This window comes from Tachypleus tridentatus, chromosome 1 (genome assembly GCF_004210375.1).
Source record: "Tachypleus tridentatus isolate NWPU-2018 chromosome 1, ASM421037v1, whole genome shotgun sequence".
Classification (NCBI taxonomy): Eukaryota; Metazoa; Arthropoda; class Merostomata; order Xiphosura; family Limulidae; genus Tachypleus; species Tachypleus tridentatus.
The window spans coordinates 63,574,939-63,593,129 of NC_134825.1; the positions used below are offsets into that span (position 1 = coordinate 63,574,939).

At 32.5% G+C, this 18,191-nt stretch overlaps 1 protein-coding gene across 1 annotated transcript; it reads right to left on the minus strand.

Moving 5' to 3' along the window:
* Nucleotides 1-9,483: 9,483 nt before the first annotated feature.
* Nucleotides 9,484-12,766, minus strand: LOC143250468 (granulin-2-like). Its single transcript, XM_076501048.1, has 3 exons — nucleotides 12,372-12,766; nucleotides 11,276-11,333; nucleotides 9,484-10,464 (listed from the first exon to the last, which is right to left on the minus strand). The coding sequence occupies exons 2-3, from the start codon at nucleotides 11,331-11,333 to the stop codon at nucleotides 10,202-10,204; spliced, it is 321 nt and encodes a 106-aa protein (XP_076357163.1). The 5' UTR covers nucleotides 12,372-12,766; the 3' UTR covers nucleotides 9,484-10,201.
* Nucleotides 12,767-18,191: the final 5,425 nt, after the last annotated feature.

Sequence of the window (18,191 nt, forward strand, 5' to 3'; positions counted from 1 at the left end):
TTACTCATTTTTCTTTTATTTTTCTTTACCTAAACGAATCTGTAGGACATAAAAACTTATTATTATTGCCATTTGGAACTTACTTCTTTTAAACTAATTATTACAATAGAGTCTATTGGTTCGTTATTATGCAGAAAGCTACACAATGGATGATGCCCAACACGAGTATGGAAATCCAGTTTTTAGCGTTATAAACCTTCAGACTTAAAAGTTGAGCTACTGAGAGCTTCATAGGATGGAGTCTGTGAAAGATGTATATCATTCACAATACGGTTAAGAAAACCAAACTAAAATTTATGTCTCGCTCAGATTGGGTCTTTACGTAATTCTTAACATCTGAAAGGTACTCTTCAGTCTAGAAAGGACTAATTTCCAGTTATAAATCGTAGAAAATGCATTGCATAAGCCGACTAAGTTTTATCTGTAACATCCTGACCTCCCAAAATTGTGCTAAGCTAGACTATATAGCAATATTGTTGGTCGTTATTTGAATACTTTTGTAAACAATATTTTTAATATAGTAATTTATTTGTTTACTAGCGGACGCTGAGGATAAAAAAATTATGTTAAACTTGAAATGATTAGTAATATAAGCTTAGAACATTAAGAAAGCTCTAAAAGACTTGGCTTCAGATCGTCTAGTACAGGGGTCACCAAACTAGGGCCCGCGGGCCGGATACGGCCCTCGAGGTCATTTTGTTCGAGCCGCCAGCAACTAGCCGCTTGGAAATCAAAAGTGACATTTCATCAAATGTCCGACTGTCATAACAAAATAAATCACACCGATGGTCGCTTTAAGCTGGCAAACACAAGACGTTAAGATAAAAAGAAACAAAGCTGTCACGCGCATTTTTAACGAACAGGAAAATTCTTCTTTCGTCCTTGCTGCCCGTTTATTCATATCGAGGCACGTATCTATGAAAGCAATAGGATTTGGAAAACAAGTACAGGCCTAACCCTCGTCCTATCGACTCGTCTTGTAAATTCAGCGGCCTAGGGTTACCGCTTCAGCAAGCTCATTTCTCTTAGTAGTCGGGTTATGCGCTTTTCGTAACTCGTTCTTAGGTAAGTGTTGTGGCAAACGTACGTTTCAATATATTTTGTTTGTTCGTTCTTGGACCAGTACAATACTTTTCTCACAGCGTTCTATGTTTTTCATTTTCAGATCCTGTTTTTTATCACCCATATTTATGGCTACTTTTATAAGAAGAAAAGTGGACTCTGAGTGTCGTGCTTTCAAAGAAGAATGGGGAGAAAAGTACTTTTTTGTGGAAACAAAAAAACAGAAAGCTACTTGTGTGATATGCACCGAAGTGTTGCAGTTTTGAAAGAGTACAATTTTCGGCGTCACTATGAAACATCTATCAACATATTTGAAATTTTCAGGAAAGTTCCGTTCTGATAAATTTGAATCCATGAAAAGTGTTTTTGAATTTCAAAAGAATCTCTTCACGAGAAAGTTTGTTGAAAATGAATCTGTCACTCATACAAGTTACAAAATAGTGCATAGGATGGCAGAGCGAGGAAAACCTTTTACTGACGGCAACTTCATCAAAGAGTGTATGATGGAAACAGCAAATGAGCTGTGTCCTGGAAAAGCCAATTTATTTGAAAGTATCAGCCTTTCAGCAACTTCAGTTGTACGGAGAGCAGAAGAACTTGGAGAGAACATCACATTACAGATACGCCAAAAAGCTAGAAACTTCCTATGGTATTCTCTGGCACTGGATGAGTCTACTGATCTCTCGAGTACGTCACAACTTCTCGTGTTTATTCGTGGAGTTAATTTGGACTTTCAGATCACGGAAGAGTTTGCATCAGTTTGCAGCATGAACGGAAGAACAACTGGAGAAGACATTTTCATGGAAGTGCATAAAACTTTGCAAGACCTTCAGTGGAATCAGCTTAGAGGTGTAACAGTTAATGGAGGAAAAACGTGGCTGGAGTAAAGAAGGGTCTGGTGGGGCTGATCAGGAAACAGTTGGAAGATCTTCAACTCCCAAGCGCTCTGTTCATACACTGCATCATACATCAGCAAGCACTCTGTGGAAAAGACTTGGATATTTCTTGCGTACTAAAACTAGTCATTTCTGCAGTGAACTTCATTCGGGATCATGCACTTAATTATTGCCAGTTCAAGGTGTTTCTTGAAGAAATTGATTCGGATTTCTGTGACTTACCTTATCACTCAGCGGTTTGGTGGCTCAGCTGCGGTAAAGTCTTGTCTCGTTTTTATAAGCTGAGAAGAGAAATAGATATATTTCTTATCGAGAAATATAGACCCGATCCACTTCTGTCGGATCCAACCTGGTTGTCGAAGTTGTCACTTTTGGTTGGCATCACATCCCACAGGAATGAATTGAACTTGAAACTTCAGGGGAAGAATAACCTTGCCTATGATCTCTATAGAATCATTAAAGGATTTCGGAGAAAGTTGTCATTGTTTGAAGCACTTTGGAAGGAGAAACCTCTCTCATTTTCAGTGTTTCAATGAGTTTAATGCTAGAATCACAGAAGATGTCAACTTGGAGTTTCAGGAAAAGATTATTGGTGATTTAAATAAGCATTTTTAGAGAGATTTTTGGATCTCGACAGAATCGAAAGTGACATTCTCCTTTTTCAGAATCCTTTTGATTGTGTCATTTATGACGTGCTAGTGGAACTTCACCTGGAGGTCATCGATTTGCAAGGAAATTACTTGTTGAAAGCAAAACACAGAGAGAAGCAACTTATTGAATTTACAGCTGCATACCTGAAGATGATTTTTCAAAGCTGAAGCAGTTCGCATCTGGTATGGCATCAGTGTTCGGAACAACTTATGTCTGTGAACAAGCATTTTCAAAAATGAAGTATGTGAAGTCGGTACATCGATCAAGGTTGACTGATGAACATTTGAAAGCAATTCTAACGATTGGACGCAGCAATTCAAAACCGAATATTGAAGATATTTTGAAAGCCAAACGCCAATTTCATAAATCTCACTAACTTTTTTGCGGCTTAGTGAAATTCAGATATGTACTCACTGTGTGCGATGTGACAATTGTTTTTGCTAATGTCACCTTCTTTGATAACCTTTGGTAAATAAAAATGTTGGTTGTATTTCTGTTTGTTTTTTTTTATTATATGTGTGTATTGCATGCTACTCCCACATGGCTAATGTGGCATCCTAAACTTAGTGTTAAGTCTTTTACAGAGAGCTTTCGTTCTAGCTTATGAGTATTGAACATAATGATCATGTGGCCCGCGCTTCTCATTCCCCAAGTAATCTGGCCTCCTGTGAAAAAAATTTGGTGACTCCTGGTCTAGTATATTACAAGATGGACTATAACTACGAGGCTCAGTGAAGCAATGAGAAGATAGTATAGTTTGTTTGTTTTTATCTCTGGTAGATTGAATTGTGTTTTTGTTTCAGCCGAGAGGTGGCACGAGTTTAATCTTTATGTTAGTGTCGTTAGCGTAATTTATAAGCGTGGTTTACAAGTTCCACATTATTTAACTTTGTAAAAACGTTAAGGAAGAAGTAAACTAATTTGTTACCACTTGCATGGAATGTACTTTGAACTAGTTTCAAGGAATAATTTAGAATAATAATATTACAACAAATGACAAGACGATAAAAACGGAACGTTTCCTAAACGTTAATTTTCATTCATGACAATTACGAAGGCACAGACTGAAATAAGAAACTTGTTAGATATAATAAACAATGGAAGGATTTTGTTTTGTTCGTTTTTTTGAATTTCGCACAAAGCTACTCGAGAGCTATCTGTGCTAGCCGTCCCTAATTTAGCAGTGTAAGACTAGAGGGAAGGCGGCTAGTCATCACCACCCACCGCCAACTCTTGGGCTACTCTTTTACCAACAAATAGAAGGACTAACCATCACTTTATAACGCCCCCACGGCTGAAAGGACGAGCATGTTTGGCGTGATGGGGATGCGAACCCGCGACCCTCAGATTACGAGTCGCACGCCTTAACGCGCTTGGCCATGCCGGGCCTAACAATGGAAGAATAAGTAGAAAGAGAGTATTTGAAGTAGAAAGTATAAGAAGAAAGAGAGAGAAAATTAAAGAAAAAAAAGACAGAAAATAAAATAAGCCAAGAAGAAATCTACTGAAAATTAAAAGAAGACCAAAAGGTAAAACCTTGAATGTAAGAGAGGAATTAGAAAAAAAGAGACACACAATTTGTGAAAGAATTAGAATAAAAAATCTGGTTGAAGATAGGGAACTGTGAGGCATAGTAATGTCTTTAAGATAAAACGTGTAATAATGTAAACCTAGAACACCTAGAAACTTCTGGAAGGTTGGACAAGATTTTCTAGTAAATTCAAAGGTAGATCATAAATACAAATATCAGTGAAGCACCAAGCAAAATAGTTAAGAAAATAGCATAGTATTTTGTATCTGGTAGGGTGAATCAATTAGTATGTTTTCAGTTTCAGCCGTGAAGTTGTACAAATAAAAATGTTCTTTATATTATTATACAAAGTCCACAGTGTTTAAACTTATAAAAATGTTAAGGAAGATATCTAAGCTAATGGACTAAATTTTAGATTATTTTCATTAGATAATTTAAAAGATCCCATCAATAAAAGACATTATCACAACAATATAATGAACTTTGTAATAATATCGAATAAATAAGGATTTAAGGTGCTTTGGAATCACCTGAATGTTTTCTGTCACTAGCTCTTTTATAAACGCAATAATGTTTCCCTTATGTCACCGAAAAAAAATGTCATACTTTTTATATAAATTTATGAAAAGATATTAAAGAACGAAAAAATGTCTGAAATGTGAAATATTTCTAGATGTGTGTGTCGTGTTCACAGTCTGCAAAACCATTATATATCATATCTAATCTACTTTATCCATCTGTGTTTCCAATTTAAATTCAGTTTTAAAAAGTTTAGAGATAACATTTTTCAAATGGGACATACGTAAGAGGAGGATTTAGTGGTCAAAGATGGTTCACAATCCAAGAATATTGGAAAATTCAAGAGAAGTCTTCTTCTGAATGTTGGTCTTTCACACTGACGTGAAGGGCAATGATGATGTATTTGATCTTGTTCCGGTCACAGGCTAATTGAAAATTGCAATCAATGACTTTCAAATCATATCCTTTATTTTGTCTCAACCTGTAACTTTGGTTTGCGTGATACACAGAAAACTGAAATACAGACATGCTATCTATATTTCTTGGCACAAAGTAGGGAGATGTTTCTATATGGATTTCAGTCTGTCGTTAATAAGTGAAATTAAACCATACAACTATTTTATACCACTTCTGGCAGAGGTGATGGAGTGAAGGTTTTTCCAGATAGACAAAGTCTACCAGTTGTAGCTGTCTTACTATCAAAGAACATAACAAATATCCGGTAGAGAAAAGGAAGGTAAAAACTTTTCCAGGCTGGAGACACGCTACTGAGGCCATAAGAAGTCAAAACATCTGGAAATCATGAAGTTTTTGTCACGAGTTTATCATTACATTGTAAATAAAACCAAAAACAAGACTCTAGGTATCGACGTCAATTGTTATTTGTGATGTTATGCATATTTCAGCCATACGTTGACTGAGATACCATTGTTTCATCAAATGTAGGTATATGTTGATGAGATGAAGCAAATGACTCAACAAACATTTGATGGTATTTCTCAAGATCACGTTCTTAAGCCTTTAGGCAGGTTACTGTCTATAATGGTTGGATTAGTGATAGTCAGATAATGTCTGATTCTAAGCCTTTGTGGACTAAAAGGATCTCTAGCTAGAAATGTGATACAAGTCATGTGTACAAAAGCTGCTTCCATGACACATCTTGAAAACAGTTTGACCAGCTGTAAGAAACATCACCGAGATGAGAAAAATGGGAATATCTGGTAGCACTCGACAATGCGTAAGTGTACCTGGAGAAATGTAATAATTATCATGCAAAGTTAAACCAGTCATTCCGTAATAAGAAGTTCAGAAATAGGTTCACAGTATGCCTCTAAACATTTTCGTATGGAGTAATGATTATCTCTGTATACTGTACAAATATCAAGTTAGGGATCAAAAAAGTAGATACAAAGACCAATATGAATGCGTTTTATATTAAACGAATGTTCTGGACCATCTGTGTCACACAATGATACTGGATTTGTACGGATTAGAGATAAAGAAGTCATAGGCTCATCAAGGTAAAACTCCCACACGTACCTCCTGTTCAACAGTTGTTTACTTCAGGCAGATAGAAAATTGAAATGGATATTCATTCTAGTCCATACGAAAATATATTAATCAACTGCAAGTGATCATATGCAGCATATGTGAGTTTTTTGTTGAAAGGGGTGCTGGAAAACTCTGCTCCTTGTATACTAGACAGGGAAAGCCTAAGCTTTGGGCAGGAAATCCTTACAGTAGGGTTTTGGTTTGGTTTGTTTTGTTTTGTTTTGAATTTTGCGCAAAGCTATAGGAGGGCTATCTGCGCTAGCTGTCCCTAATTTAGCAATGTATGACTAGAGGGAATGCAGCTAGTCATCACCACCCACCGCCAACTCTTGGAATACTCTTTTAGCAATGAATAGGGGGATTGACCGTAACATTATAACGTCCTCACGGCTGAAAGAGCGATCATGGTTGGTGCGACGGGGATTAGAACCCGCGATAAGAGGAATAATTTGTCTTGTAAAAGGGTATTCTAAAGTAATTGAACCCGCTTGTGTGGACTTTGATAAAGAGGAGACAATTATTTAAAATTGTGGATATAATTGTGGTAACCCACGGAGGTAATGTAAATTAACTTATGACAGACTGCAGTAAGAAATAGAGTAGAGAGTAGATATTTGTCATAAAAGAAAATTATTTAAGTCCCTGGATAAGTGATATCAGTGATAACTGATAGTATTGTGATAAAAGAGTATAGAAAAATAATTCGCCTTCTCAGTTGGTTTCTAAGATAACTGAATCAATCTGTATGGATTTTTTACAAAAAAAAGGGAGAATTCTTTAAAATTTTAGGTATAATTATGATATTCTGTGATGCGAAGAATTTTTGTAAATGTTTTTCCTGTTTTGAATATATATTACTCTAAAACAAGTGGATTGTGAGCTCTAAGTATATTGCTCAAATTTATCGCCAACAAGTCACAGACACCTACTGTAAAGAATCCAAGACCGTACACAAAACTTTGACATACTTAATCTGCAATAACGTGTGGAAGCCCTAAAATCATTTCAGTTTTGCGTACTAAATACTTTGTATAAAGTGACAATTATCATCTCAACTGACTTGATTACTGTACTGTAGAAAATTCGAGTTTTTGATTCCAATAATAAATGTATAAATAGTATTGAGTTAACAATTTTTGAGTTACTATATTATTTTTCTTTCTGTTTCTCATTTCCTGTTGGAGGCAAATATACCAAGAACAAAGCATGCACAAAATAAAATAAAAAATAAAAAAGTTCTGGGCTGGGGGAAATCTTTCTATGCGCTTAAATTATTAAACTTGCAATTTCTAAGCCTGAAAAGAGAAGCTATATTCATTTTTAATTATATGACAGCAGATCCTAAAGTAACACTATTTAGTAGAAAGCCCTTCTTTTATTTTCTTTCAACAAAAACAAAGAAAAACACTCAAAAATGGAAAATAAAAATATTGTTCCACGGAATATTCTATGCATGGATAATGTGTAATTCAACCATTAATGTTAGACAGATGGAAATTACCATTGTTTACACTGCTTTGACAATAATTGCGTTTTGTAAAGTTCATTTGTTTGTGAACAAAAGTACAGTATCTGTAGACTCTCCGCATTTGGGAATCTTGTCCTAGAAATAAAACTAATCAAATACCGCGTATTTTCATTCGTCCAATATTGTTTTATTCGTGGGATATTTAGAGAGAGAAAACCAAAATAGAAAAAACAGTCGTCATGTAGACTTGCTTTAACATTTCGTGAAAGAGAAATATCATGGCGCCAGGATTTACAGCACAGATATTAACATCGAAAAGATATCCATATATCTTGTACTTAGATGATAACAACACAAGTTTCTGTAATAAACAAGTAAAAAGGTCAATAATTTATTCAGTCTTCTTTATAGTCATGTGACTTATCACATAGATTGATATTTGAAATATCTGATCATATGAAGTTCTGGGCATACAATTATCAAAACTACCGCTACTGTAGTAATGATTTACACAATGATTATATAATAAGGTTTCTAGTTCCGACACCTGTATTTTACTGTCATATAGGACTGAAGGAGATTATTTGTTACATTTTCACTTTAAACTTAACGTTTACCAGTTTATATAATAGTTTTGTAAAAACTATGCAAAAACTGAGCACTTCTTTGACTTTTAATCAACCGTGAAATCTGTTAAAGGTTATATCGAACAAACTTGTAATAGATATTTCACAATTACTTTTGTGTGCTATGAAGATAATTCGTTTTTTTCATTTTTTGAAATCATATTTCTTATAAAACTCTTTTTAAGCTTATCGAGGATAAGTACCAGATACCATTGAGGTGTAAGTTTGGTTTGTTTTGAATTTCGCGCAAAGCTACACAAGGGCTATCTGTGCTAGCCGTCCCTAATTTAGCAGTGTAAGACTAGAGGGAAGGCAACTAGTCATCACCATCCACCGCTAACTCTTGGGCTACTCTTTTACCAACAAATAGAAGGACTAACCATCACTTTATAACGCTCTTTCCCAGGGCTGAAAGGGGAGTATGTTTGGTGTGACGGTGATTCGAACCCCCAACTCTCGGATTTCGAGTCGAGTGCCTTAACCACCTGGCCTGAGCTTGACAAATTAAGCGTTTTATTACTTTATTATAACGTTTGATTTTTATAAATAATTTAAAATATAATGCTTGATGTGTAGAATTCCTTCTATTGCATTATATAAAAACAACTACACATTTTATTTATAAAATGAGATAACTCTAAAAAGAATTTTAGTTTTAAACGTCGATTTTATCTGTAATGTTCGTAAGTAGATGGCGCCGTTCATCACATTATGCTTAAGGGAATTCAGTTTATAGTTTGCTTTTTAATAGGCCCGGCATGGCCAAGCGTGTTAAGGCGTGCGACTTGTAATCTGAGGGTTGCGGGTTCGCATCCCGGTCGCGCTAAACATGCTCGCCCTTTGAGCCGTGGGGGCGTTATAATGTGACGGTCAATCCCACTATTCGTTGGTAAAAGAGTAGCCCAAGAGTTGGCGGTGGGTGGTGATGACTAGCTGCCTTCCCACTAGTCTTGCACTGCTAAATTAGGGACGGCTAGCACAAATAGTCCTCGAGTAGCTTTGTGCGAAATTTAAAAAAACAAACAAACAAGCTTTTTAATATGTTCTGTAATAACGGTATGGAAGTTATAATGGAACTGAATCGTTCACATACTGTAGTAAGGAATATAACCCATATAAATCATATAACAGCAGTTAATGCTGAAACTCAGTGTATAGAATAATACAAACTCGTTTGGATCTATTGTTCCAATATATTAATTTATTTGAAATATTGTATAATACAGTATTAGCACTTGTTTAAAAAACACATCAAAATATTTACAGTAGTACACAGTTTTTAAACCTTTGATTTACACAAATTTATATAAGTTAATCAAATCATGAATTAAATAGTGTATTATCCCTACAACTCTATTTTATATAAACACACAATTTAAAGACTGAAACACTTTACACGTTAATTCAAGTATTATAAAAGATACAGGTACGTTCTTACGGAGGTTGTAGTATGGTTGGTTTCAATAAATTGACTGAAATGTATAGACAATCGTATCTAATAAATAAAGATCTGAAAACAAGTTGTCTGATCAAAGAGGAATTAAAACCCAATCCAAGTGCAAACAATTATTAAGATTTATACATTATATATATATATATATATATATATTGATTGATTTAACTTTGAAAAAAATCAAGAACTGTGCTGCTATTGTTACTTAGTACTTAAATGCTCTATTGCATTAAATGTAATTTGTAAAATATATGATTTTTGTACAACCAGTGTAAAGATATTAAGTAACGATTAACACATTAAAAGAAATAAATGCAATGTTTCATTTTACGTAAATCCCTTCATGTGATTTAGAAATTTGATATATTTCGCTAGTTCATACGTAACCCTAATTAGCTGTGCAATTTAAAAACGAAACTGCATCACATTAATTCGTCCTTAACCTTATTCTTCTTTGTGAATAGCCTTGGTCATGGTTGCTGCAGGAATTCCGCTATATTTTTCTGGTGACAATAGAGCAGCAAAAGAGGGACAAGAGTAGCATGAAACTGAGTTGGAGCTGCACATTGAGAGAGACGGACAACAAGTTTCTCCGTTACAACAACATACTCCACTCGTAATAGGACAGCACATAAAGAAACCCTTCGGGTGTCTACAGCAAGTTTGATAGTCCTTGCATGTCCATCCATTCCCACAAGAGACCAGCGCTAAAAAAGTTTGAATTTATGATTTATGTGTAGGTTTTAAATAAACAGACATAAATTACTAAACTCGAACAACGACAACAAAAAAATACTAAAATGACTTTGGTCTTTCCCAGCTTAAAAGCGACGACAAATTATTTTGATGTTTAGTTTTATTTAGGAAAACGTCTAGTATTTTTCAAATGAGAAATGCATTCCTTTTTCAGTCAATTAATAACAGTCATAATTTTATAGAAAAACAAGTTGTCTTACAAAAACAACTTATATGTATATATTAAATCATACAAGTAGAACAGATTCTAAGATTCTTTATAAAATTATTAGCCATTTGAACAATATTCCATGAAATTATAAAGAATCGGGTTGGCATGATGATAAAAGTTTCAAGAAATAAAAAAATATCTCCCTTTGTAACGTTACGAAAGCTTTAGTGACAAGCACAAGCTATACAAGTTTTAGTTATTACTGAAATAACAATATGCAATAATTTAATTTTAACGATAATAAATAGAAAGGTTATTCTAACTGACACAAATGATACTTTTTGATGGTTTGTACTTGAAACTTTTAGGCTACATTATTTCAGTATAGCTTATTACGTATACCTCAATTTGAATAACATATTAAAATTGATCAGCATTAAGGCAATGACAAAGAAAGAGTAGTTCGTTTCAAAATAGTTGTTGTTAATAGCAATGAGAAACCATAAAAATTATCAATAGATTACTCATGCAAATACATTAACAAAACACTTTGTTCGTGACAAATCAATTTTACATAATTTTAAAATAATTGACAATATCTAAAGGATTACCTTGAGTGGCTCCAACAAAGATCACAATCAGCATAAAGACAACAAATTCAGTCTTCATCTGTTAAGTATAACAAGAAGAAATAAAATGGAAGGTAATAAGTTGAAAAGACTGCCTTATAATTTAACACATACAGCTTGAAAGGTCACCAGTCTTTCTAAATTATAAAACTTATACAAAAATTGTTCGTATGTTAATTTTCCAACCAGTATTTATAACCATAATATTGGCTAAACTCAAGTCAAACATGCTGAGAGAACAATTATATCATTCTTTCTAAACTGAGAGACCCACCACAAAGCAGCAGTTTCTTACTTTATTTTCAGATAGCGCTACAAATTCATTCCCTACTAGAGTTTGTGTTTTTCTTATAGTAAAGCCACATTGGGCTATCTGCCGAGTCCATTGACCTTACTAGAGTAAAAATATAATACAGTGCAGTAATTATACTCCTTCCTGACGTTCAAATCCTTTGTACACAGAACAATTGTTTCCTATAAATTGTAGAACATAAAAAGCGCAAAGTCGGCTGTCTATCGAGCCTAAGTACACAATTAAATACGGTATAGCAATTTTACCTCAGGCCAAAGTGAGGACTTTAGTATTAAGTAGTCGTTTTAGACTTCTTCCCAATGAAATAACCTTAATAAAGATTAACAGGTATACCTGTAGTAATATTTATAGTAGTAAATGTCAAGGTAATTTAGCTCCACGAGAAAAAAAATCAACTAATCGCAAATTTTTAACATAAAAAAAGGTTAAATAGCTTATCTAGTTAAAAAAAACGTAGTTTACTAGTTAGCCTCAGAAAGAGAGAAGTTAAGTATTGCATTGTAGCTACTTTTCTATAAATCATGCCCTCTGTGAGAAACCATTAAGCTATTATTATAGATTAGTAAAAATACTGTAGAAATATATATCTTGCGAAAAAAATTCAATGTGCGTTTAAGGAACAAAACTGACATATTTTCCATCTGCGAACTTTAGTTTTGACTGTTTCAAATTCTTAAATATTCTGTCTTCAACTGTAAAGTCCTAACATAATATCAAACTAATCTGTATTATAATAACTAATTCATATAAATATAAAAAGCTTACCTTTAAATACGTTTTGAACTTCAACAGTTTTCTTGCTTGCTGTGGCTTCTAGCTTGTTTTAAATCATTGATTAAATTAGAAAAGTTACCGTCCTTTTATAGTAAAATTGGTAAATCTTCAGTGTTATCTGTTCATTGTCAATACGGGTTGTCAGAAATATTTCTTAACACACGTTATATCATGTAGTATTGCGAAAAGACCAAACTTATTTTGTTTCAGACGTTTGAACGTTATCACGTCGTATGTTGTAACAATGTTTACTTCTGTTTCAAAATAATAAGCACATTGTTGTTTTTCTTATAGATAACGTTTGTCAGATTACAAGAGAGCGCCTTAACCACCTGGACATGTTAGATATTCTTAAAAGGAGGCCAAGTAGTTAGCGTTCCGAGCTGTGTGTCTGAAAGTTCAATATTCAAAGATATTATGTGCTAATAAATATGCTTGGTGGAATTATTTGAGAAAATGACAGTAAATCCTTCTATTCGATTGGCCAAGGTATTGCTGACTGGAAGCTCTCCCTGGTTATTAGTTCTAAATTAGAGACGATCATGCCCGGAATTGAACATCTGTGACTTTGAAAGTCTAACTCTTTGTCATATAAATTGCCTTTTAAGTTGAGAATATCAAATATTGTTTGAGAAATATCTTGCATAAGAAACTAAATGCATAAAATAACGAACATAACTAACAACAAAAGGAAAGTAGGTATGAAAGGTTTATTTTCAATAAGATTTTGTTCCCTAATAAATCAACGATAAGAAAACGGACCAAAAAGGCTATATCCACTTTTCGATTCACCAAATTAGACGGAGTGCTGATAGAGTATTGTGCAGTTTTACGTTTAGAAAAACAATTAATAAAATCTTTTTTGTGAATCTTAGGTACCATTTTATGAAACTTAGTATTAAGAAAACTAAATTCAATGATAAGGCTTAACAGAGTAAAGCAAATAACGAATGTATTTCACGTTTATTTATAGACAGGTCTAAGTCGACTAATACTTATATGCTTTTGAATACTTAGTAAAAAATGCTAATTACGATTACGACCCTGTGGCTAGAGTGCAGATCGGTTGAGCTAAAATTCCATGGTCCATGTTATCTCACTCCCAAAATATCTGTGCTCTACACTTGGAGCTGTAGGCGCATATTAACAGTAACGGTCAAATCTCATTAGTCGGTTTTATAACAGTAGCTCAAGAATTTGCGAAGGTTGATGTTGAATAGCTACTTCCCATCTAGTACCTCATTTGAAACTTAAAAACAACTAGTCCTCTTGTAGCTTTCGCGAAATTGCTATACATTTATGTTTCAGTATTTTCAAACATTTCTTGAAGTACATTAAGGTGCTAAGTTAAACTAGAACATAGATATTACTCTATTACGCCTAAGTTTTTAATGCTAGGTTAAACTAGAACATAGAAGTTACTCTATTACGTCTAAACTTTTAATGCTAAGTTGAACTAAAACATAGACACTACTCTATTACATCTAAGTTTTTAATTCTAATTTTTTTAAGTTGGTTTTTTATCATATAACCCGTTCACGTCATTAAAAATACAAACAACATAGAAGTTTTGAAGATATTCATACTTTCATATTTTTCACAGTTTTAAGTTTTAGCCATTTTTCAAACATTTGTGTTAATAAAGTAAACGATAACTTATCTTTGTTATATAAAATAACATATGCTTCGGAAATATTTGTATTGAAATTTATCATAAAGAACAGAAATGTGCGAGGATAAGTTACGTTGCATATTAACTAAAAATCTGTAGAAATGTATTTTCTTAAAACCAACTAATTCTACAATTTTTATAAACAATGAACGGAAGCATGTGCGAATCTTCAAATATTCAAATCTAATAATTAGAGCACGAATTCAGCAACATAGCCTACAATTAACTGATTGATATTATAATTGCATATCTATTATATGTTTTAAATATTTTTCATCTGGTTTATTGACGTGTCTTGAATGTAGAACTTATATATATGGCTTGCTTGGTCTATAGGCATTTTCTATATGTCATCTATGCAGTAAAAATACAATGTTAAGGACATACACTCATATTTAAAAATCAACATTCTGTACGTTACTTCCGTAAAGTACAAGTTTAACCTCTACGTTATTGTCATAATGTACAAGACTTTATAGCATAGATATTATTAATTAGTTTATTTTGTGAATGCATATTTGATGATTGTTTAGTCTTTTTTATTATAAGAGAGTTAAATCAGATGATTATTAGAAGTTGTGTTTTTTATCTCATTGGTGTAGAGAATAAAGCGAACAGACAGTTAAATAATAAACATGTAAACAGTATGAGATGAACGGTAAAAAATATAAAGAGGGAGCAGACGAGAAAGTAAAGTTATTAGAAGCTCGGCCAAAGAGAAGTTAAATTACGTAGGAGGGAAAGGCTTACGAATAATATGTTAGAGGAAAGTAACAATAGAAATGGAGATAAGAAGAATACTTTGTACTGTCAAATAGTGGTTCTAAAGTAATTGAATCAGTCTGAGTGCACTTTAACAAAGGAAACAGAGGATATTTTGAAGAAAGAAGACCAAATGATTGCCGAAAGAACAGATATAACTGCGGTAACTCACGCTACATTATAAGCGAATGATACAAAGATTACTAGTGCGATATAAATTGAATAGGCCTACGTGGGCTTTTGACAAGAAGAAGAGAACCGTATAGTGCTTATGATCTTTATAGTATAAATATATTATTGTGCATACGTTTAACGTGTTCCATATATATATATATATATTATTTTGAAAGCAAGTTGAGTGCGTGATGTTCATTTATCGTTGAATTTATCCTTCAACAAGCTACAGACACTTAATGTAGACGAATTTTAAGCATAACAACAAAATAGTATATATATTTGTACTATTAAGAAATACATGTAAACGCCTTTAATTGGAAATTGGCGATCTTAACATCTGACAGTCATCCATTTGTTTATTTTAGATGAGCCACAAACAATAAACGTTATTAACTATATTTTTAATAAACAGGTGTTATTGTTAACTATTCATTTGCTTTGTTTACTGGTCTCGTAAATGTACTCAATGTATTGCCTGTTCTTCTTAAATGATCGTCTTTTTAAGATAAATATGTCAATTATGCAATTATTTCCAAAAATTAATTCCGATAAATCTGTTAACATAAGGCCGAACTGAGGAAAGATAAAGTGTCAAAATATTTTGATACACAGTTGCATAACAGTTTTTCTTATATCACTGTGTTTGTCAATATGTGTGTTTGTGTTTTTCTTATAACAAAGCCAGATCGGGCTATCTGCCGAGTCCACCGATTGTCGGTATGAAAAGTAAACATGAGAAGTACAAAACCGGATTTTAATATCACATCAGACCTAGCAGATGTATGTAATACTCCATTATTACTGTTCCTTATAACAGAATAATTGTAAACAAAATACTGATAAATAGTGATGCCATTTTAAAAACAAGAGGGCATCTTCAATAGCTGCGGCACTTGAATTCGTTTAGACAGGGCTAGAGTAAATTACTCTATGATACTTTTTATATTCATTTTTATTAGCTATATTTTATGCTGCCGCAATACCAAGCGTGGAGCGCGTGTATACACGATTATATTTTATTACTCATCAGTATCGTTATTAGCTTACCCTCAAACTGAAATTCTTTTAATCAGGATTAGAACAAATTAATCTGCCAGACCTTAAGTGTATTCAAATCCATCTGTTAAAAGGGTTTGACCTCCTCAGTCCGAAACTGTAATTAGATATCAAATCATTCAAGATACGATGGAGCTTTGGACTAAAAGTTTGTAGTTGGAAAAAAAAGAAAAACTCAGAACCGATGTACGAGCCCTTCAGTCAAAAATAATAAAAAATTATTGCAGTATTTAATTTGAAAGAAAACTGGCAAAAAGGTATGTAAATTGTATCTATTGTACAAAATAAAAATAACTTCTTGGTGTAATTATAATAAGAAGCTAAGGTGTATACTTTTGTGACAATAACTTTGTTGTTGAAAACAAAAATTCGTCTACATTAAAAGAAATACACGTTAACACTAGTGGTAAAGTGATTTAATCAATCTCTAATTCAACTTACTTTTAAAGGTTAATTATTAGCTAATTATTAACACCAGTAATATCCATCCGTAAATGGGTATCTGCAGAAAATAGAAACAAAAATTATGTTCAACTTTAATATACTAAATTAGATCATGGAAGATTTTTGTCCTTACATTTATTTGTTAAAAGTTAAGGTTAACTTCTGCTTGAACACTCCAGGATTAAATAATCACGAAAATCATTTAATAATAGAAAAATTGATGGAAGAATATTTTCCTTGTATTACTTCAATAGAAGAGCGGTAAATTCATGTTTACTGACTCATTGATTATATGAAAGTACTCATCATGAATACCCATATCAGATAGTGTTTATTAAAACATATGTATCTCTTAGGGTAGCAAATACTTTATCAATGCTTAAATTAGGAAAACAAACTAGCTTTCAAATAGTATTTCATAGAAATATATATACAAAAAATTGTTTAAACCAGTTTCAAGTAAATGTGGTTAACAAAGGTAAAAACTATTGTGTCAAAATATCAAATTTTCCACTTACAAGTCATTATATTATATTTGATTACTCTGACTATAACAAACTTTCATGTAGATTATGATTTTATTTGAATACTTTGACGTACGGCAGTTTTATTTCGAACAAAAAATATGTTATTATAAACTTTTTTTACGTTATTATAAAAAAACAATAAAAAATTATGGAATTTTCTTAACATTTACAATAGTGTCAAATCAATAGTTTGAGTGTTCGAACTAGTACGTAAAAGGAAAACATCTTCACACAATATTTCATATGTGAAAATATGTAAACTGTACAAGTTGGGGAAATGTTTATATATGGGTGTCAAGCGTTTAAAACCTATATAAACATAATAAGGAGGAACTATACGGTAGTGTGAATAAATATGATAATAATTTTAACTATTTAACTAAGAAATAATAAGCGTTATAGGTTTAGTGAAACAAAAACAGTAAATGAAATAGACTATCAGAAAATTTCAAATCAAAGAAGCTAGTTTTGACGCATTCATATGTCTTCCTTAGTTTCATGTTATTTTCAAAAACTAATCTCAGGAAAGTTGTCAATACAAAATGTCGACTTTAGAAAAATATAGTGTACAACGTACTTTGGAATACAATTGCTAAACCTTACATCCTATATCACCTTGTTTGTTAACAAGAAATGCAAGCACACATCAGTCCACTTAATAGATAATTTGATACGCTCTTTATTTGTAGCCATTTACTGTGGTGTAATCGCTCCCTTTGTAATAAAAAAGTGTTTACAGCTTTTGTTTGTTCTGACTATATTGATAGGCATAATTCGTGAAATGAATTTTGTTTTGTCTGGAGATGCTTTTGGGGTTATAAAGAACACTGAATGATAATTTTATTGTAGTGTTTGAATAGTCTTTGATTTCGTTATTATTTATTGTTGTTTTTTTAACTTTTAATGTATTTATATTCATCTTTTATTTTCTTACAAAGTATTTTAATCTTTACTAAAACAATTTTTCACTTACTACTGATTTGAGTTTTGTAACTAAATGTAAATTTGGTGTAGCGTCGAATGTATGATTTATAAATATTCTACTTTTGAGACATTGGTTTCATAGATATAATCATATGAATTCATTTTGTGTATTATAGAGCATATTACAAGAGTAAAACAAAGACACATTCATGGAAACACTTCTTAACTTGTAAATGTAAAATAATATAG